Below are 22,500 nucleotides of genomic sequence, written 5' to 3'. Positions count from 1 at the left end.
AGAGCACATTGATGACGACGATGATGATGATGGTGACTCCGAGGTTGACGCCGAAGTTGGAAGCGTTGACGCGGCGGCTATGATCACGTCATAAAGCCTCACCGGCTAGCGATGGTAACGCCGGAAAACGCAGTGCACAACCGAGCACTTCTGCACAGGCGGACGTTCAATCGGACGATGAAGAGTACCCCGAGTCCAATCCATAACCATCGGAGGAGTGGGTACAGTCTGATCACGGAGAAGACACTGGTTCTGGACTACGATGCCACCATGAATGGAGTGTTACACAAAAAGAAAAACTGTAGTTGAAACATCCACACAATTGTAAATAGTACCACGGTTGCACACATTTGTAAATAGTTTGCCAAATTGTTTTGTCAAATTGTTACACTGTTGAATGTAAATAAACGTATTTTGCTATCAAAAAACACTTTTTCATTGTTGGTGGTAGTGTTTTACAGAAGTAAAGCACTGTTTAGGTGTTTGTGGCATCATTCATGGAAAAAAATAATGTCAAATTCACTAGAGTGCATGAAATAATATCGTTTCACAAAAAGCTTGATTTCTCCGTATTTTGGTCCAAAACAGAGCATTTGGGTGAAACTAACCATTTCCTATTGTTGATTACTGAAAAACAGAATAAGGTAGAAACAAACTTTTCTGATGAAAGATGAGAGTTCAATCTTTCATTTGGTAGTATGTGTGTTTCCATAGTCCAAACACAAAATTTTCTGTGGACCTTGAGAGATCAGTCAAAATGCTTAAATCAGCTGGCACCCACAGCATCCCTTTTCTGAAAACGGTTGGCAGTCAGAGTTAATCAAAGGCTCTCGTTACCTCTGCGTAGACAGCCTTCTGTTGATCCGTTAGTGGAAGCATGCTGAGAATATCATCAGTCTTGTCGCCCATCACGTACAGGAGGGAGTTAACTTGGTAAACTTCATATCTTCCGTTGAGACCCGACGCCAGTCTGAATAGCTCAAACAGTCTTATCCACTGCAGCCATGAGCTTGGCTCTTGGAAATCGGAGTTACTAACGGGCGAGATGGAGAGTATTTGATCTGTCATTTCCATCCTCCTCCGGCGTCTAGCGCTAGCCGTGCGCTTCTTAGCTTTAGCTTATCTTCGCGTCGACCACTCAAACGGGACAAACGCTCCGGGCGGATCTACTCCACTCAACACTTACTGCTTAACGCTTACTTTATACTCACAGTAGGATCGCCGCATTCTGACACCATGTTGTATAAGTGTTGTAGGTTCAAAAAACACTGAGGTTTCGTCGTGCATCTTACTTGCGTTTACTTCAGTCAACTCACACACAAACACACACACCCTGGCATGAACATAACACTTTCCATTTCAAGTCTAGTGCACAGGTGCCACCTATTGGACACTTAATGCCATTACATTGAGCATCAGTACTGGGATCGCCAATAAAAGCAATGGCAGATAAAACAAACAAACATAATAATAATTTGGTCTGACACTAAGTGAGCATTAAAAAAAATAATTTCACCAATTTTATTGTCTTTACTCAGACTTTACTAATGCACTAGAGAAATTGAGTTAGGCGATCAATAGGCTGCCTCATTATTGTTGTTATTATTATTAGTATCTATTGTTATTCCCAATGTGTAGTTTATGTATTTTGATCCTACATCACCACGGCTGTGTGGATTGCATTGTGAACGTTTATGACGGACTTTATTGACATGTTTCTTTTTTAAAATATTTTTATTTATTTATTTATTTGTGTTAGATAAATGTATCTTAATTATCCCATATTTACATACAGAAGCACCGGACATTGTGCACACTGGATTACAAACATTAGACAATATACACAACAACACATTAATCGACAACACTTTGGATTATATTGTTGTGCTGCTGATTATCTCACTAATATGTTTTTTATGATGGAAAAAAAAAAATATTATGTTATGCTCTATGATGGTAATATTTTGCCTATTTAACAAATACAGTGGAACCTCGGAGTTTGAACGTTTCAGAACCTGTACAAATCGGACTTCAACCAAAAAATCTGAGTAAAAAATGCCTCGGAGTTTGAATTCATTTTCGGAGTTTGAACACCCAAGCAAAGCAAGCTAAGCCGAATGTACCTTGAAAACAGGTAGCCGAGTGAAGCCGAGCAATGCAGAATGCTCACGTTGCAGTAGTTGAGACGATGCACTGCTCATTTCCAGTCAGATCGTGAATATTCCCGGAGGTGCTCCATACTCGCAAGCGCATTTAGGTTTTTCCACGACAATTTTCTTCACCATGAGCCCAAAGAAAGATAACAATGCCAGTGGCAGCAAAGAAAAACATGACAAAACTACGAACCACAGTGGAATTAGGAAGGACATTATCGCGCCGTTGTAACTAAGGTGACTACTTCTGTAAATACTGGCACGAGGACCCCCCTTAGCTCTTCAACAACGTGCCTGACGTTAAACAACGCACGCAAGGACCGCTTACTAGTCTAACAATATGCTCAATGTAAAATGCAAAAACTCTGCACTGAACTAAAGCAAGCATTAACATAGCATTTATCATCCACTGATACCATCACACTACAACAAAAAAGGTAAGGTATTTTTTATTGTTTAAATACTGTACAGGGTGTAAATGTAAAAAAAACAAATAGAAATTAAAAAAGGAATTTTCTGTTTTTGGAGCTTGGGAACGGATTAATTGCATTTACATTATTTCCTATTGGAAAAAAGATTCAGAGGTTGTGAACAATTCGGACTTTGAACACTTCGCAGAAACGAATTATGTTTAAACTCCGAGGTACCACTGTACACATGTTATTGGTATGGTTTAAATGATCCTACTGTCGAAAATCTAACTGAAGTGACTAATAGGTGATATGAGAATTTGAGCAAATATGTGATAAACAAGGGGGATATGTTAGATAAATGTATCTTAATTATCCCATATTTAGTCTATTAATTGCAAAGCATTTATTCAACGTTGTGAATTTCTTCAACATTGTGACCTCTGTTTGAACTGTACGAGTTAGAGTCGACTGCAGTCACGGAGCTTCATCACAAGACAGGAACTGTGCCCTCATCACAAGACAAGTGGCCGGAACATTTTTTTGGTTGAGAAGCTTTTAGTGTTAAGGAATGTTTGAAATGTTTGCATTGTTGTCTGTGTAGTGACTAATTCCTGTAAATGATTGTCACATTGCTGCTACGCATTTCCCCAAACCCCTCAGAGCAGTAATGTCCATGTAATAAGTCAATCGAACAAAAAGAGGAAGAATGACAGAATGTGTCAGAATGGGTAGAAGATTGTGATCTGCACGTCTCTGTTCATTCTCCTTGCGAGTAATAAGAATATATATATATATCTTGTCCCCCTCCGTGAGTCATATCCTTATCGTGGTGGAGGGGTTTGCGTGTACCAAGGAGCCTGGGAGCTATGTTGTCCGGGGCTTCATGCCCCTGGTAGGGCCACCCATGGCAAACAGGTCCTAGGTGAGGGACCAGACAAAGCATGGCTCAAATGACCCCAATGATGAACACAAACTTTGGATCTTCGTTTCTCTTGCCCGTACGCGGGTCACCGGGGCCCCCCTCTGGAGCTAGGCCTGGAGGAGGGGCTCAAAGGCGAGCATCTGGTGGCCTATACCCATGGGGCCCGGCCGGGAACAGCCCGAAAAGGCAAAGTGGGTCCCCCTTCCCATGGGCTCACCACCGGTGGAAGGGGCCAAAACGGTCGGGTGCGCAGTGAGTTGGGTGGCAGCCAAAGGCGGGGGCCTTAGCGGTCCGACCCCCGACTACTGAAGCTAGCTCTGGGGACATGGAATGCCACCTTTCTGACAGGGAAGGAGCTCGAGCTGACGTGCGAGGCTGAGAAGTTCCGACTAGATATAGTCGGACTCGCCTCCACACACGGCTTGGGTTCTGGTACCAATCCTCTCGAGAGGGGCTGGACCCTCTTCCACTCTGGAGTTGCCCACGGTGAGAGGCGCAGAGCAGGTGTGGTCATACTCATTGCCCCCCGGCTAGGTGCCTGTACATTGTACGTTGGGGTCCTGACTGTTGTTTGTGCTTATGCACCGAACAGCAGCTCAGAGTACCCACCCTTTCTGGAGTACTTGGAGGGAGTGCTGGAGAGCGCTCCCCCTGGGGACTCCCTCGTTCTGCTGGAAGACTTCAATGCTCACGTGGGTAATGACAGTGAGACCTGGAGGGGCGTGATTGGGAGGAATGGCCCCCCCGATCGAAACCCGAGCGGTGTCTTGTTATTGGACTTCTGTGCTCGCCACGGACTGACCATAACGAACACCATTTTCATGCACAAGGGTGTCCATATGTGCACTTGGCACCAGGACACCCTAGGCCGCAGCTCGATGATCGACTTTGTAGTCGTGTCATCGGATTTGCGGCCGTATGTGTTGGACACTCGGGTTAAGAGAGGGCAGCTGTCCACTGATCACCACCTGGTGGTGTGTTGGCTCCGATGGCGGGGTAAGATGCCGGTCCGACCAGGCAGGCCCAAACGTATTGTGAGGGTCTGCTGGGAACGTCTGGCAGAATCCCCTGTCAGAAAGAGTTTCAACGCCCATCTCCGGCAGAGCTTCTCCATTGTCCCAGGGGAGGCGGGGGACATTGAGTCCGAGTGGACCATGTTCCGCGCTTCCATTGTTGAGGCGGCCGATCAGGGCTGTGGCCGTAAGGTGGTTGGTGCATGTCGTGGCGGCAATCCTCGAACCCGTCAAGATGCCGGGATGCCGTCAAGCTGAAGAAGGAGTCCTATTGGGCCTTTTTGGCCTGTGGGACTCCGGAGGCTGCTGACGGGTACCGGCTGGGCAAGCGGAATGCGGCTTCGGTGGTCGCTGAGGCAAAATCTCGGACATGGGAGGAGTTCGGTGAGGCCATGGAAAACGACTTCCGGACGGCTTCGAGGAAATTCTGGTCCACCATCTGGCATCTCAGAAGAGGAAAGCAGTGCGCCATTAACACTGTGTATAGTGGAGATGGGGTACTGTTGACCTCGACTCGGGACGTCGTGAATCGGTGGGGAGAATACTTCAAAGACCTCCTCAATTCCACCGACACGCCTTCCTTTGAGGAAGCAGGGTCTGGGGACTCGGAGGTGGGCTCCCCTATCTCTGGGGCCAAAGTCACTGAAGTGGTTGGAAAGCTTCTCGGTGGCAGGGCCTCGGGGGTGGATGAGATCCGCCCGGAGTTCCTAAAGACTCTGGATGTTGTGGGGTGGTCGTGGTTGACACGTCTCTGCAGCATCGCGTGGACATCGGGGACAGTGCCTCTGGACTGGCAGACCGGGGTGGTGGTCCCCCTTTTTAAGAAGGGGGACCGGAGGGTGTATTCCAACTTTAGAGGGATCACACTCCTCAGCCTCCCAGGTAAGGTCTATTCAGGGGTGCTGGAGAGGAGGGTCCGTAGGGAAGTCGAATCTCGGATTCAGGAGGAGCAGTGTGGTTTTCGTCCCGGCCATGGACAGTGCGCCGCCGGTGTGTTCGGCGACTCTCGACTTGGGACGCACTCACACTAGGGCCATTGTACCGTGCCTAAGCACGCTTGCTATTAAAGTCCGGGAGTATGAGCGCAATCGCTTTGCGGTTCCGATCCCCAGTTTAGCACGATTGGGAGAGGTGGGCCAGAAAACGGTAAGGTTGGCCGCACATGAGCACAGCCGCGGTGATTAGTCGCCGCGCGAAACGTAACCATGACGTCACGTACGTACGTGCGATGTACAGTATATAGCGAGCGACCGACCATACAACAACTAAAGCGTCCCTAGCAAAGAGATGGCAGCAGCAAAGGGCTTACGTTGGTCTGATGATGAAGTGGAGTCCCCCTATGATGATGTCTTCTTCTTGCTTGAATCAACGTGATGACGTATATTTTGGAGGCAACTGGTCGGCACGGTTTGGTTAGAGTAAAGAAATGGCCCTAGTGTGAGTGCGCCCTTAAAGTGTATGAGACAGCTCAGGACAGTTTTTAATATGTTGTTTTGAACAATATAAAATATACAACAAAATGAGTGACTCATCGAATTAAAACATATTAACAGAGTATTTCTAGATTTTTAAATTACCCGCACAAAATCTGGCCAGTGGCGCGCTGCCAGCGCCCGAATCGGATATGACATAAGCAGAAGACAGGAAGACAGCGTCACTGCTTTGCCGCTGCTAGCTTGCTGTTGCTGTGTGTTTTATCGCCTCCTGAATTTCTACAATGCCGTCTCGTTGCTTAGCGGGATTTTGTTCTAATCCAAGGGAGGATGGCGTGAGCCTTTTTTGGTTCCCCAAAGACGGAGTTCTTTACGAAAAATGGACAAAGCAAGTACAACGGACTTGAGATAAATGGACGCCAACTCCAACGCCGGTGTTGTGCAGCGCACACTTCGAGGAAGACTCGTTTGACCAGCTCCTGGCCCTGAAGCATTTACTGGGCTATAATGTGCAACACAAAACCATGCTTTTGCCAAGGAGCAAACAGAAAAGACCGACTGTAACAGCACCCACGGCAAAACATCAGTTGGCAGCCATTATGAAAAGAGAAAGAAAATGGGTAAGAACTACAATCTAGAAAGTTAGAGCACTTATGCGGCCTTCATGTGGTACCAAAATTATGGTATAAATTACAATTTCATTGCGCCTATTCAACAAACTTTTATTTTTAGTTACCAAAGAAATTGATATGCTTCTTATAATTTTAAAAGGTACAAATGTTGCTACAGAGATGGAGAAGATCCTGCTCTCCCAGGGATTGTGTGACGACATCAAGCGTCTCTCTCATGAGCACCAAACATCCAACCTTGAGGCATTTCACAGCTCCTCAACCACTTTGCACCGAAGATGATTTATTTCAACTACACTGCGATGCTGTGGAGGTACAGTATGTACAGTGCTGCTCAAAAGTTTGTGAAGCCTGCAGGCATGGTCAGATTTTTCGTATAAAATATCAAAATAACCTTATTAAATGTTTAGTCATACCCCAATCTACAATGCTGACATTGAAAATAACGGACTTGAACAAAAAGAATGATAATATTGTCATTCATTATTGAACAAAAGCTGTGGATTTAGAAAAAACTCAGATTTCATGGGTGCAAAAGTATGTGAACCTCTCACTTAATCAGACTCTGCACCTCCTTTTGCAATGATAACTACACCCAAACACTTTCTTTCGTGACTTATCAGTCTTTCACATCTACTTTGATGGATTTTTTGCCACTCTTCCTTGCAGCCAATTTAGAGAGGTTGGATGAGCGTCTAGCATAAACTGCCCGCTTCAGGTCCCACCACAGTATTTTGAAAAAAAATAAGTCAGGGTTTTGACTGGGCACATCCAGAACATGAATCTTCAGACAGACACTTGGTTGTATTGCTGAAATGCTTTGGATTATTGTCACGTTGCATGATCCATCTTCTACCAGGCCATAACTTCACAAAGAATGTCTTCAGGTTATGATCCAGGATTTCACAATATTTTTCTGAATTCATGATTCCCTGGACTATGTGGAGTTGTCCAGGTCCTGAGGATGAAAAGCCAGCCCAGAACTTAACATTCTCACCTCACCACCATGCTTCACATTCTCACGCCTATGCTTCACTTGAGGGTGAAGGTTCTTTTGCTGGTATGCAGTGTTGACTTTTCACCAAACATGAATGTTTTAGTTGTGACCAAACAGTTCAATTTTGGACTCATCTATCCACAGAAGGGACTTCCAAAAAGCTTCAGGTTTGTCGATGTACTCTGGCAAAGTTGAGATGGGTAGCTTTGATCTTTTTTGTGAGCAGAGGCTTCTACCTAGCAAGCCTTCCATGAAAGCCTTGTCGATTGACTTTTCTTCTGATTGTTGAAGCATGCACATGTCTCAGATGCAGCAAAAGAGGTCTGCAAATCCCTCAATGTGATGCACAGGTTGGCATTCACCTGAATTGTCATTTGTCTTGTGGGTCTTGCTGATATTTTAGAAGGTCATCCACTTCTAGGCTGGATTGTAGTAATTTTCAGTGTTTTCTAGTTGTAGATTATCTGCTTCACAGTGAAATAATGAAGCTCTTTTTTTTGATGACTTTATAGCTTTTTCCAGAGAGATGTGCTTTTACGACCCACTTCCTGAGGTCACCTGAGATTTCTCTTCCTCTCAGCATGACTGACCTGTATGGGTTCACCTGGGTAATACTAAAGTGATGTGGTCTCTGTTTCAGTCAGTGATGCTGTTTCTTCGCTAAACCTCTCTCATTTCATTTGGTCCATTTCAGTGGTTAGTTTAGCTACCAATTTATCCTACCTGATCCTACTTGACTGCTTGTTTTAAGCAATGCAGCTCAGGGTTCACTTAATTATGCCCCTACCCGAATTGACCAACAACTGTTTTTAATTTAGTTTTGACTACACAATTGATTTAAAAAAAATAATAAAATAAAAAAGACAATGAATTGAAATGCTAAACCCACACCTGTTATTTCATTTAAAATGTAATGGTTCAGATTGAACAACAAAATAAGGTTAAAACAATTGGAAAGAGGTTCACAAACTTTTGAGCAGCACTGTATATCTTAATTTGGGAGACACTATTTTAAAAAATGATCTAACATTTATTACATTTTCATGCCTTTTTTTTTTCAGGTCCTACCTGGCATCCTTGCATTTTAATGAAAATGCACACCGGATCCAGGATGACACAAAGGATGGGGACACTAAATACAGTGTGTGTTATCCCAAGTACAGGAAAGGTGCATTTATTGTGCGCAAAATCCTGCGGCAGCCATGTATTTTTTATTTTAAATATTATCTGCACCCACAATTAGCTTATTCACTGCCATTGACAAGTATACTTGTTCATTTTTTTCAACTGGGATGGGTCAGGGGACATCTGATTCTGCTTTATTGTAAATTTCAAACTTGGAAACAACTTTACTGATGCAAAACCACCAATACATTACACCAATGCCCCGTATTAGATATGAGAGCAACGAACGTTCACTGGGCGAAAAGACAGAATTTTGTAAAACTACCCTTTTTCTACTGCTCGTTAAAAAAGAATGGAAAAAGTCTGAGAGAGTCTGTTGTTTCATTTGTTGGATTCTATGTATATATAATCATTGAACACAATAATGTGTGGGTATTGATAATGTCAAAATTCTCTAAAATGACTTGCAGTAAGAATTCAAAAATCTAATACTTCTGTACTTGTACTCTTTAAAAATGCTTTAAGGGAGACTTTTTTTCGTGTCTCATTCACTTTAATCTCCTGTCAACAGTGCTTGGTACGGTACTGAGTTGCTACTCATCTACGATCGAGAGTCCTTGTTGGACTTTCAACACAACGTCGGAGTTTCGAGTGCCTTCGAGCATGGTTAGGAAAAAACGTTGCCCCCGCTCCTGGCTGACATTCCAGCCGACTTCTTCTGCGTTCACGTGCTTCTTCCACGGCGGAAGCGGCGGCGCCGGGGAAAACGCCTGCGGCCAGCTGGTGAAGCTGAAACGGGCGCTGCACCAAACATTGTCCCCTGCTCATTCCCAAACACATTGATGTACTCCGTTGTGGCGTATCCTGGACCCTGTCGACTCCTGGCTGCTACCGATCTTCGGCTCACCTGGAAAGCTTCAAACGTGCTGCCCTCCACGCTATGGATGCGGTGCCGATCACCGGGTTCTAAAGGAACTTCCCCGAGACCGCCGGACAGAAGAGCCATGCACCCCTGCTGCTCCCACAAGGACTGCGCTGTTAAATGCGCGGTCATTGACAAACAAAACGTTTATTTTGAGTTTTTCCTTTCCAACAACTTGCCTCTGCCTGGCGGAGACCTGGATTGTCGCCGGTGAGTCCGCCACTATGATTGAATTGCTACCGCCTGGCTGTGTATACTTGGACGCACCGAGGACGTCGGGCCGAGGTGGAGGAACGGCGACTATTTTTAAAGAACATTTAAAATGTTAACGATGTCATTTACTACATCGATTAGCAGCTTTGAAGCCACTTTCCTTGAAGTCGGCTAAACTGACACTCTGCTGTGTCATTTACCGACCGTCAAAATACAATTAGGACTTTCTAACCAACTTTGCAAATCTTCTTGCCGAAATGTGATCATATCCTCTTTATGGGGGACTTTAATATTCATGTGTGCTGTTAGATATTGTAGCATTTTTAATTCTTCATTATATTTTATTAACCATTGTTACACACTATGAACATCCCAATTCTTTATATTAACCTTGTCGAAATGCTTTGTGTCCTTAGTAGAGCAGAAGGTGTTGATCTCGGTATGGTCTGACCTTGGGCTGGTGCACATTGATTGGTCCAAAATTCCTTGTTTTATTTTGTACACGCACATTTCGGTCTTGAAAACAAAATTTGCTTTGAAATAACACACACACACTCTTTACTTTCTTCATCAGTCACGGCCACCGTAAATTTGGTTCAACTTATTTGTGAGATTTTGTTATGGGGAAAAATAGAACCTTCAACTATATACAGTAACATATTCAGTCCCGAACACACACCCAAATCTGACCTTGTTTACGCCATCTGCTCTGGAAAAGTACTCAGAGATATGTTTTGTCTACAAATAAAAGAGAGGAGGTCCTTAAACTATAAAAGCCGTTCGACACCCGGAAGAAGCACATTTGACGCTCTGAATCCCACGATGTTTAAGTGATGATAGAGGCTGTTATCTGTCCAGAGATCTCTGATTGATTAAAAAATCATTTTTGCAAAGGTGTATTTTTCTTACATTAAATCTATCTTCATTTTTGGAACACGCAAAGAGGACAAAATTCCTTAATTCCTTCACTGTCCTGAAAAAACGTTGGCTAAGGCCTTTTTAAGCTTTATTGACTCATTTAATCTAGTGCAATGTGTGTCTGGTCCCACACATGAAAAAGGTAATTCTTTAGAACTGGCTCTTGTTTATGGTCTCCCGGTGTCAAACCTAAAAATAGTGGACAATGTATTGTCTGATCATTTAGCTGTTTACTTTGATGTCCGTTTTCACCCTGCTGCTGCTGTTAAAACTGCCCATGTGTCAAGATGCAGAATTCTTAACCCTCTCACTGCTGGTCAGTTTTGTGATGCCTTTGATGAGCCTTGTATCCCCACTTCAAACACAGAGGAACTTATCTCGTGGTTCCACTCACGCTGCCTCAATATACTAGATTCAGTGGCTCCATTTAAAACCGTGTGGTCAAAAGTCAGACCAGAGCCCTGGTTCAATGAATAAACACGTGCAGCCAAACGGGAATGTCGCGAAGCTGAACGAACGCAAATGGAAAAAAAGTAAAGTTGGAAGTCTCTCATCAAATCTTGAAAGACTGTTGGGGCTGCTACCAGAACAGCGTAAAAGAGGCAAAAAAATAACATCTGTCAAATATTATTCAGGCAAACTGTCATAATCCACATGTACTATTCAAAACTATTGACTCAGTACTCATCATCTTCAGCCTACCTGCACAAACTCTTCCCCTGAAATGTGCAATAGTTTCCTTCAGTTTTTCATTGATAAGATTGCCAAAGCGAGAGCTCTCACCACCAAGAACATCACCTCTGACCCCTCCGTTCAGGTTCCTTGCTCGGTGGTGCTAAATTCTTTTGAAGCCATTTCCTTGAGCTCTTTAGAAGATGTAATTCGCCAGATTAAACCATATGATTCTGTTCCCGCTCATTACTTTAAAGAGGTTTTCCCGAGTATCGGTAAATTGTTTTTGGCTATTATCAACAGCAGCCTGTCTTCTGGCGTAGTCCCCAAACAATTTAAACATGCTGTGGTGCAACCACTGCTGAAGAAACCCGGACTAGATCAATGTGTCCTGTCAAATTTTAGGCCGATTTCTAAGATGCCTTTCATCATTTTGGAAAAAGTGGTACACATGCAACTAAACACTTTCTTGGATGAAAATAACATCTTGGAGGTTTTCCAGTCAGGTTTTAAGACCCATGCATAGCACGGAGTCAGCCCTGTTACGAGTTTTTAATGACATCCTCCTGGCAAATGACACTGGAGACTATGTATGTCTCGTTCTGATAGATCTGACTGCAGCGTTTAATATATTGCAGACCAGACATAACTGGAGGTACCAAGGATAAAGCGGAAGCTTAAAGGGGATCGAGCCATTACAGTTGCCGGTCTCTCCCTTTAGAACGACCATTCGCAAAATATCAGGCAATCTCCCTCTCCATCTACTTTTAAAACCTATTTATATTCTTTGGCTTTTGGCTCACCATGAGACTTAGCATTGCCTCAAGTGCTTTGTGGTGTCTCTGTATTGTGTGTTAAGAATTTGATGTTTATTTTATTTATTCACTTACATACTTCTTAATAATTTATTGATGTAAACTTTAATTACTTGTAATGTTTGCTTTGTTGTTTTTGTTTTACTTATCTTTACTGCATGACTGATTTTTGTTCCATGTACAGCACTTTGTATACAGCAATGCTAGTTTTAAAGTGCTTTATAAATAAAGTCGAGTTATTTTGTCTTTTATACTGTAATGGCATTTGTGCCAGGGGGCGAGTGAAATTATGTAATGCACGCAGTACGTATCCACATTAGTTGTCATCAATATGATTTGTTGCATGAGGCTTTTTTAAGATAGGTTATCAATGAGAGAAGACGGGCGTTTAAAATGTTTCAGTTCATTCGCGTGCTTTCTACCCCGCGTGCTTGAGAAATCGGAGCAAGTCTGGAGCAAAGCAAACAGTAATGTAACCCAACATCCAGCATACATGGCGTTTGAGGAATCGAAATGCACCACAAAGCTGCGTGTGTCACTGTTTTCCCATAACTCCAGAATTTGCGGACTGCTTACGGTATGTACAGACTTGACGTGGCGGTGCATAAAGTTTCACGTTCAGTTTATTTTCTATAAATACCACCTTTGGAGCAGAAATGTCCGTTCGAAGAGTTTTGGCAACATTTTGTTCGTATGTGTGCTTTATAATTGAGGCCCCAGAACAAGTATTCGTGTTAATGGTGAAAATAAGGAGCATAGAGCAGAGAGGGATGTATGGATGTATGGATACCTTTGAACATGGCATGTATCTGTCCACCCAGGGTTCATCTTGTTCCTTATGGCAAGAGTGTTTCTGTAAGTATATTGTACGAGGGTCTGAGCTGCCGGTGTCTCCTTTCTTCTTGCGAGGCCTCATCGATTCAATTTGGGAGCCCAAAACCTGGCTCCTTTTCTTTCGAGAATTAAATAGGTTCTGTGCAGTCAAATCAATGAAAGCTGGATCCACCTAAAGGTTTGTCTGCAAGAAAGATCACATTTCAAAAAAAATTCATTACGGCAGTTATACAAGTTGTTTACTTAGTAACAAAACACACACACACGCAAAAGGTGTAAAACCATAAGTACGGGCTGTGCAAACCCAATCCCAATGAGGTTGGAACGCAGTGTTAAATGCAAATAAAAACAGAATACAATGATTTGCAAATCATGTTCAACCTATAATTAACTGAATACACTACTAAGACATTATATTTAATATTCAAACTAATAAACTTCATTGTTTTTAGCAAATAATAATTAACTTAGAGTTTTATGGCTGAAACACGTTCCTAAAAAGCTGGCACAAAAGTGACAAAAAAGACTAAGAAAGTTGAGGAATGCTCATCAAACACATGTTTGGAACATCCCACAGGTGAACAGGCTACTTGGGAACAGGTGGGTGCCATGATTGGGGATAAAACGAGCTTCCCTGAATTGCACAATTATTCTCAAAAAGATGGGCCAAAGTTTACTTCTTTGTGAACAAGCACGTGTGAATATAGTCGAACAATTTAACGACAATGTTCCTCAACCTACGGAAGGAATTCAGGGATTTTATCATCCACGGCCCATAGTATCATCACTAGTTTCAGAGAATCTGGAGAAATTGCTGCATGTAAATGGCAAGGCCGAAAACCAACATTGAGTGCCTGTGACCTTCGATCCCTCAGGTGACACTTCATCAAAAACCGACATCAATGTGTAAGGATACCATAGGCTCAGGAACACTTCAGACATTTATGAACAACACCCAGAAACACCACCGGCTTCTCTTGGCCTGAACTTATCTAAGATGGGCTGATGCAAAGTGGAAAAGAGTTCTGTGGTCTGACAAGTCCACATCTCAAATTGTTTTTGAAAATAGTGGACATTGTGTCCTCCAAGCCAAAGAACTATCCGGAATGGCTCAAAAGTCATCATCTGTGATGGTATGGGGCTGTGTTAGTGCCATTGGCACATCTGTGAAAGCACCATTAAATACTGAACGCTACATACCGGTTTTGGAGAACCTTTGCTGCCATTCAAGCAACGTCTTTTTCATAGACGCCCCTGCTTATTTCAACAAGGCAATGCCAAACCACATTCTGCACGTCTTACAACAGCGTGGCTTCGTAGTAAAATCATGCGGGTACTGGACTGGACCTTCCTGCAGTCCACACCTGTCTCCTATTGAAAGTGTGTGGCGCATTATGAAGCATAAAATATGACAACAGAGACCCCGGACTGTTGAACAGCTGAAGCTGTACATCAAGCAACAATGGGAAATAATTCAACAATTAAGTGTCCTCAGTTCTCAAGCGTTTATTGAATGTTGTTTAAAAAATAAAAATAAAAATAAAAATAAAAAATAATAAAAAAAAGCGATGTAACATATTGGTAAACATGACCCTGTCTCAGCTTTTTTGGAATGTGCCAAGTTAATGATTATTTGCTAAAAACAATAAAGTTGATCAATTTGCACATTAAATATTTTGTCTTTGTATCGTATTCACTTAAAATTTGAGCATGATTTGCAAATCATTGTATTCTGTTTTAATTTATAATTAACACAACTCCCAACTTCATTGGCATCGGGTTTGTATAAGTATTTGTGGTTATATTTAAATGGGCCAACATGATTTGTATTTATTTATCACACACAGTACATTTACATGTTATTTTAAACACTATCACAAAGTAAAATAGAGGAACCATAATAGATGGCCAAACCAAGCCATCTGGAGCCAAGCACCTCAACTCAGTTGAGCTTGGTGGTCAATGCGATTAGGACTCTAGTCACCTGCAGAATCTTTTAAATGGTCAAAACGTCCATTAATAGCATATTGCATTCAAATTTATTACATCTTCTACGAAACAGGAATTTTCAAACTCACTCTGTTTGAAGTAACATTCTCTTCCAGTGACATTGAGGGAACAAAGTTCTGCGTGACAGAAAGCAGAACACAGTCTGAACAATAACATTTTTGAGCATTTGCCTTCATCGTGTTACACTCCACATTCCCCATAGTTTACGCTGGTTACATTTCACACAGTATATTACCTTATGTCTAAGTAATTTAAGAATAAACTTACCAAATTCGACCACCTTTAGTCACACCCACATATTATGTAATGAAATTCGTCAATGAAAAAGAAGGTAGTATTTCAAACATTTATTATTGCGATAACGCATGGTACTCAGCCTTTTTAAACTCTGTTGACGGGGATTGCCGTAAATTTCACGACGGTTAACGTAAACTGGGGTAACACATCAATTTACGGCAGTGTAAGCAAGACAACCCCTGGCGTCATCTTTTCAGGTCTGTATGTTAAATACTAACCTCAAATATTTAAGACAATATTTCAAAGACCGTAGCATGTATTTTATTTCATTTATTTTTTATTATTGTTTTTTTCCCCAGGTTTTTGTAAATTGGACACGTGTTGGGCGCTAGCCAGCAATGAAAATGAGACAACCAAACATCCTGATAACAGGTACAGTATTAAAGCCTCTCCGCTAATTAGTTGTGGGTCTTTTGTGGCTTTGTTTAAGACTGTTAACTCTTCAATCTCTTTCATCACAAAAAGTTTGTTTCTACCTTATTCATTTTTTTGGTAGTCAGCAGTACAACATGGATTGGTTTCATCGGAATCAGCTATTGCTTTTTGTGAAAACATCGATTTAATGGCAACAGAGGGCTGAACGATGGAAAATAATTTAATTGCGTTTATGTATTATACTAATCTGTAAATCAGTAAGAAATTAACATTCAACATTTCATGTTGCATGAAACATGTCATGTAAACAAGTGAACTGCATTCAAACACTGAACTTATCGCTAAATACAATATACATAGCGTATGTAAAAAAAAAAAATCTGTAAAATCACACATGCTAAAGTGTAAGGAAAGTAAAGTAGCTGCTTAATATGACGTAACATTTTCCGATTTCAAAACTAGAAGAATGCTTTACAAGCGGCTGTGTGGCACCTAATCGATTAAGTGACGACGAGTATTGACAAGCAATAATGGCTTCGTCCATCTTCATTTTCATTAATGAAATCAACTACATAATATTTGGCCACATTCAGACCCATTTATCCTCAAAATATAGGACAACTCAACAGAGCGCTTCCATTTTCAAACAATTTAAGCAGAGAATGTTTTGATTGGGCGGCACGGTGGGTGACTGGTTAGCACGTCCGCCTCCCAGTGCAGAGGACGTGAGATCGAGTCCGTGCTTGCGTGGGTTTTCTCCGGGTACTCCGGTTTCCTCCTCTCACATTCCAAAGACATGCCTGGCAGGTTAATTTAACACTCCAAATTGTCCATAGGTGTGTTTGTGGGTGTGGATGGTTCGTTTCTATGTGCCCTGCGATTGGCTGGCAACCAGTTCAGGGTGTACCCCGCCTACTGCCCGCAGCCAGCGGGGATAGGCTCCTGCGCCCATGCTTGGCATTGCCACCAACTGTAATTCCAATGCTTCCTACATAGGCTATTTTGTATAGCACTAATTGCCTGCTTTTGTAACTAAAGGTGTCACCAAGTTACAATAATGTAATAGCAAAAGTAGCAAAACTAATCCACTAATAGAAAAAATAACACTGTAACTATATTAAACCTTGTCTGTACAAAAATAACACATTAAAGAGGCATAACACAATCACAAGTGTTACTAGTAATGGCAACAAAGCATGATGGGAAATCCTCCTATGTTTACTGTTTGCAAGTTAACATCAGTCAGTTCAGTAGTGCACCAGAAGTGGTGTGAACAGGTTTCAAAATAAGCGAAGTGCGCATCACGTTTGCGCATGCGTGAAAAAAAAAAACAAGGCTACCAACTAATCGTCATTTGAGTGGCGGAGATTAGAGTGGTTACAGTCTTTGCGTAACTGTACACCTTAAAGCTTGCAAGTCAACCCCCGAAGTCTGTATACCACAATGTTAGAAATCAGAACTCGTTCCATTAAATCCAATTCATTTTCAATGACCGTATGGTAGTTTAGCCTACCCACAATGCACCACGCCGCTACCCATAATGTACCGTGCAGTCGAGATGCGCACTTCGCTTATAAGAGCACCCCCATTTTATGTTCACATACTTGTTCAAATAAACACTGATCGTGTTCTTGTAAGAGCATTTTATTGTAAATTAGATTTTTGATCAAATGCAGGGTTTTTCCTGGCTCAAAATGAGGCAGAGGTGGTATATGGCTGGTGTTTGTTGTTCTTGATCCAGGCGCGCCTTGCTGGCTCAGTCCCCCTTGGCGGAGTCTTCTAGGAGGGCGCTACGGAGCCTCCCTGTGGTTCCCGAACATTTCTTCCGTTCGCTGCAGATGCTGGAATGATCAGTCCATGCTTGTGACACCAGGCGCCCAGCCTTGCCAGGCTCAATGCTTCTCCTGTGTCTACAGGGGCTGCTCTCCCAGCCACCCCTCGGTCGCAAACTGCAGCAGTTTTGGCTCCGATGCTCAGCGACCCTCCCGGAGACCCGTCACAGACATTTGTCCCTCTACCCGCGTGCCTCCCGGTCAGCCCCGGTCTGCCCACTCCACGTCTCATCCCAGTGGTCCAGGGATTGAGGCCGTGGGGCCAGCCATCGGCTACTTCTCCTGTCAGCAGCTCAGCTGCTGGGCTGCTCTCACTTTGCTCTCACCCGTGGCTGATCTTGACCTTGACCGATGGGTACAGGATTCTGGATCCCCTCTTTCTAGTCGGGTCAGAGAAACTGTCATCGACGACTTGTGTTGTTCCGAATCCGATACCGTTTTTTTTTTTTTTTTTGCCCCGATACCGATTCTGATGCCCAGTTTTGTAGTATTGGCCGATGCCGGTACCGTACGGATACCTACAAGGGCCAATAGGATATCTTTGCTCGGCATGCAGTGAACACGTCACATCAGTGAATGTCAAGCAAGACACAAGATGATGTACTTAAAGTCCTATATTGGCGTTGGAAATAATGGTATCGGCATGTTCCGTGTTAGTGCTTGCCGATACCGTGGTATCGGAACAACACTATTGACGACCCGGCGAGGGCCCTGGCTCTAGATCAGGAGCTAGCAGCCCTCCTTGCCAAAGCCGCTATCAAAGCAGTGGATCCCTTGGCGCATCCAGGGGGATTCTACTCCTCTTACTTCCTCGTTCCCCAAAAGACAGACTGGTTCTGCCCTATCCTAGACCTGAGTGGCCTCAACCGATACCTCAAGGTGTTATCCTTCTGCATGGTGACTATGGCCGACGTGTTGCAGACAATTGCTGAGGGGAATTGTTCACTTCTATCTGAAGGAAGCCTACTTCCAAGTCCCTATGTGCTTCATCACAGGCGGTTTCTTTGCTTTGCCTACAGGGGCCGTCACTGGCAGTTCTTATAACCAAGATCAAACAGGTCAAACATGTTAGACACTTGTCTCAAGGTCTCTATGAGACAGAAAACTCACTGAAAATTACGTGCACCTACATTGCCAGGCTTTAGTTACAGTGATGACAAGCCTGCTCCCGCCACCCTTCCACCGCTCCGCGTTTGACCATTTAAATTGCAGCTTTTGCGATTACGTAATCGTGTCTTATCAAATCCCGATTATACTGCAAATGCAATTCATCATTGATCCCCAATGGCCTGCGCGTTCTCAGCGAACGGGAGAGAATTGGCTGCGCGCAATGTGAAATGCTCACTTTGCATACACTGCAAGTCGCCTTTACACGGTCTCTGCTTTCCACATTAAAATATTTTCATACTGACATGACATTATCACTATTACATGACGCTAGCATGAAGGCTTCATGTTTGCTTACTGCGAAAACTACCAGAAGGTTCCTCCACTGGCTGTGTTTACCTCCGCTGTGTTGCCATGTTGCGTAGTGTAAAACCTATATAACTATTATTTTTTTCTTTTTGCAATATCTGGAGACCTCTGGATTGTTTTGTTGTTTGTAGCCCTTAAAAATAAAATGAATACAGACGCTCCCCACCTTACGAACGAGTTACGTTCCGGACGATCGTTCATAAGGTGAATTTGTTCGTAAGTTGCTTCAGTGCTATATTTTGTATTATAATTTATGTTTAAAGCCTATATAAGTATATTGAAGGTTTATATAAGTATGTTTAAGGCTTGTACAAGTAACCTGCATGGGTTTGTACTGAAAAAATCTTAATAAAATGGAGAGAATACGTACAGTACTGTACTGTACTACGTATGTTAGAGAGAGAGAGCGAGACACACACACACAGTATGTACATGTACGTAATAAGATAAATAAAATGAAGTTTAACTTACTTTTGGAAGATGTACTCGATGCTTAAGGAGATGATGGAGGAGGAGGAAGAGGAGGATTTTATATCATGAGAGATTCTTCGTTGTCGCTGGAATCGGCTTCAAAAGTTATTTCCTGCTTCATGGGGACCGGCGTTTTCTTCCTCCTCCTCCTCGCCACGTTGCTCAGCCTCCAATGAGCTCTCACAGCGCCAGTCGTCGGTATTAGCGGTGGAAAGAAGCACTACGCGCAATACAAAATCTAACTTACAGCATTTCTTTCCAAACATTTTTCGACATACTGTACGCGCAGAAATGTTCGTATGTACCGTTGTTCGCAACTCGAATGTTCGTAAGTAGGGGAGCGTCTGTACACAAATAAAATTTAAAAATATTAAAAACCTGATATTTTTCACACTTTGCAAAAGGTTGAGAACCTCAGTAATCATGTTGTATGTTACTAAATTATGTTACACACAATTCTTTTCAGTTTGCCACAGTTTAATGCTATAACAACATTAGCAACAGCAGCCAATGTACCTTAGAGACATCTCGGGATGTACTTTCTGTAGATGTCTCTTCAAATTTATCGTATTCATTCCACAAATGAGCGTTCCACATTCTTTACACTTGATCTTTTTTTTTCTTCATTATTGAACGTAACTACAAATCTTCTTGTCTTCTTTCTTTCAGCCGTGGACATCATCTTGCACTTTCAGTATAGTAACTATAGTAATTATTAAGTGCTATCCCTTTTTTCCTTGTAGGGACACCTGGTGTTGGCAAAACAACTTTGGGGAAGGAGCTAGCTCAGCGGACCGGCCTTGCCTATGTTAACATAGGTGAGCTGGCTCAGGAAGGTAAAAAAGGACTTATTTTGACATCAAATGGCGCTCAGAGAGGATGATTTGATGGGTTTCGTAACGGGGTGGCATGGCTTAGTGGAGTGGTCGTCTCCCATCCGTGAGTTTGTGGGTTTGATTCTCACTCCTGGTGAACTCATCAAATTGTCCATGAGAAAGACACTGAACCCCGATTTGCTCCTAGTGAACCTGGCAGCAGCCGACCACAGGTGTATGAATGGATGGCTTTGTAAAGCGCTTTGGGCACTATAGCTAAAAGAAGCGCTATATAATTAGCAGTCCATTCCATTTTAAAAAAAAAAGACAGCATTCTTGATTCATGCTTTTAGTCACAGCTTGCATTGTTTTACACATTCATATAAATTGTGTAGGATGTTATATCGATATAAGGTTGTATTATTGTTCACATACTTTCTTTTTGCAGGAGATCTTTATGATGGCTATGATGAAGACTACCAGTGCCCTATTTTGGATGAAGACAGAGTGAGCCATGCATGAATTCTCTTTAACTTACAGCAGATCACCAACCAGTACCATTTCTCTTGATTAAATGTATGATACACAGGGTTTCCCACACCATGTTAATACTTGGGCGAGCCACCCAAGTAAACTGGCCACCACCCAAGTAGATTTCAAGAAAATTTAATTAAAATATATATTTTTTTAAAACGTGTCGCCATCAGATATACCGCATGTAACATTAGTTCACTGTCACTCACTTGTGGATCATGAGAACACCCCGCTCCCGGAGTCCACCCACCTGAGTCCACCCACCCAAGTAGATTTCAAATCTGTGGGAAATATATTGCCCTATACTTGTGTTAAGTGATTGAGTTGGTTCTTATAAATCAGGGATGGGCAACTTAAATGATGGGGCCACAATTTTCGCCAGAAAGATGCAGTTTTAAATAATCCTCCCCCATCCACCTGACTGTTCCACCTGCCCGTCTCAGCAGCATGGTCATGGGGAGCAGAGCGTCTGAAATTCTGAATGCCCTGATGGCAGGGAGTTACAAAGCTGGGACTTGACATCCGCAATCCACTCCGTTTTACCACTTTCAAATCTAAAATACATGGATTGAGAAGGACCGTGTGTACTCACCGCGATCGACAGAAGTAATCCTGCTTCACTCTGTGCTCAGTCTGTGTATTTTTTCAAGGCTTTGCATTATCAATCATTCGCTGCAAGTGCTGAAGCACACGCCAAAGGGTGGGCACTTCCATCATTCATCAATTCCAGTCAATGATGATGCCCACCTCTGCAAGTGTTTTTTTTTTTCTAAAAGTAGCTCAGGGTGGAAAAAAGGTTGTAGACCCCAAAGCAACAATAATACATCTTCAAATGTTGCGCTGTATTCGTATTTGTATGTATTTTAACGGTTAAATGCTACGATTCTTTGATCCTGCAGGTGGTGGATGAGCTGGAAGAGAAGATGACACATGGAGGTGTGATTATAGACTATCATGGCTGTGATCTCTTCCCTGAACGCTGGTTTCACATTGTCTTTGTCCTCAGAACAGACAATACTCGTCTGTACACACGGCTAGAAAGCAGGTACCCTTAGCTTATTCCTCTGTGAACATTCACCGTGACAGCAGCCTAATATAGTATGTTCCAAAAAAAAACATTCTTTACAGACTTACTTCGTAAATTAATTGAAATAGCATTTCAACCTGAAAATGTTAAAAAAAAAAATAAGAAAAAAAGATTGAAGACTATTAATGTGACAAACGCTTTGATCATTCACGTCATCCTGGAAAATGTTGTATTTCCTAAAATCCGCCATGTTTTCATGTAATTTGATAAGAGAAAAGAGAAACAATGCTGCCATCTGCTAGCCATAGTTGGTGGGTGTTTATTATATTTCAACCCCATTCACATAAGATGTTGCGCTGCCGATTGAGGAGGGAAAAACGTAGTTGACGTTATTGGCGGTACTCGGTGGGCGTGTCCTTAACGTCAATTAACGTTTTTGGAGGGAAAAGAGTTAACTCTTTTACTGCCAAACGTTATGCAAAAAGACAAACCCCTACAATGCCAGTGACTTGCATAGATATGTATCCTGAAACTGGATGTCTCACTCTGTAACATAACCTTTGGTCTCCCTTTAATGTGATACTTGACAGGGGCTACACAGAAA

At 42.7% G+C, this 22,500-nt stretch overlaps 2 protein-coding genes across 4 annotated transcripts in view; one reads left to right on the top strand and one right to left on the bottom strand.

Annotated features, from left to right (window-relative positions):
* Positions 1-15,502, bottom strand: part of rad17 (RAD17 checkpoint clamp loader component) — a 70,998-nt gene extending 55,496 nt beyond the window's left edge. For both annotated transcript variants that reach the window (XM_077561874.1, XM_077561875.1), the window contains exons 1-3: positions 15,337-15,502; positions 15,138-15,185; positions 13,016-13,243 (exon numbers count right to left, since the gene is read on the bottom strand). In XM_077561874.1, coding sequence (XP_077418000.1) covers positions 13,016-13,141 — 126 coding nt within the window. In that variant the 5' untranslated portion in view covers positions 13,142-13,243; positions 15,138-15,185; positions 15,337-15,502. The remainder of the gene's footprint in view (positions 1-13,015; positions 13,244-15,137; positions 15,186-15,336) is intronic.
* The window catches only part of ak6 (adenylate kinase 6), a 7,648-nt gene continuing 607 nt past the window's right edge, over positions 15,460-22,500 (top strand). The window contains exons 1-6 of one of the 2 annotated variants that reach the window (XM_077561878.1): positions 15,460-15,563; positions 15,666-15,738; positions 20,264-20,338; positions 20,784-20,842; positions 21,769-21,914; positions 22,487-22,500. The exon at positions 22,487-22,500 is cut by the window's right edge and continues 607 nt beyond it. In XM_077561878.1, the coding sequence (XP_077418004.1) occupies positions 15,705-15,738; positions 20,264-20,338; positions 20,784-20,842; positions 21,769-21,914; positions 22,487-22,500 (328 nt within the window). In that variant the 5' untranslated portion in view covers positions 15,460-15,563; positions 15,666-15,704. Of the gene's footprint in view, positions 15,564-15,665; positions 15,739-20,263; positions 20,357-20,783; positions 20,843-21,768; positions 21,915-22,486 lie in introns of both variants that reach the window. The other variant, XM_077561877.1, reaches the window with a different exon arrangement.

Source organism: Vanacampus margaritifer, chromosome 3 (assembly GCF_051991255.1).
Source record: "Vanacampus margaritifer isolate UIUO_Vmar chromosome 3, RoL_Vmar_1.0, whole genome shotgun sequence".
Taxonomy (NCBI): Eukaryota; Metazoa; Chordata; class Actinopteri; order Syngnathiformes; family Syngnathidae; genus Vanacampus; species Vanacampus margaritifer.
Note: the sequence above shows the minus strand (reverse complement) of the source record. Positions and strands in the feature narration are given on the sequence as shown.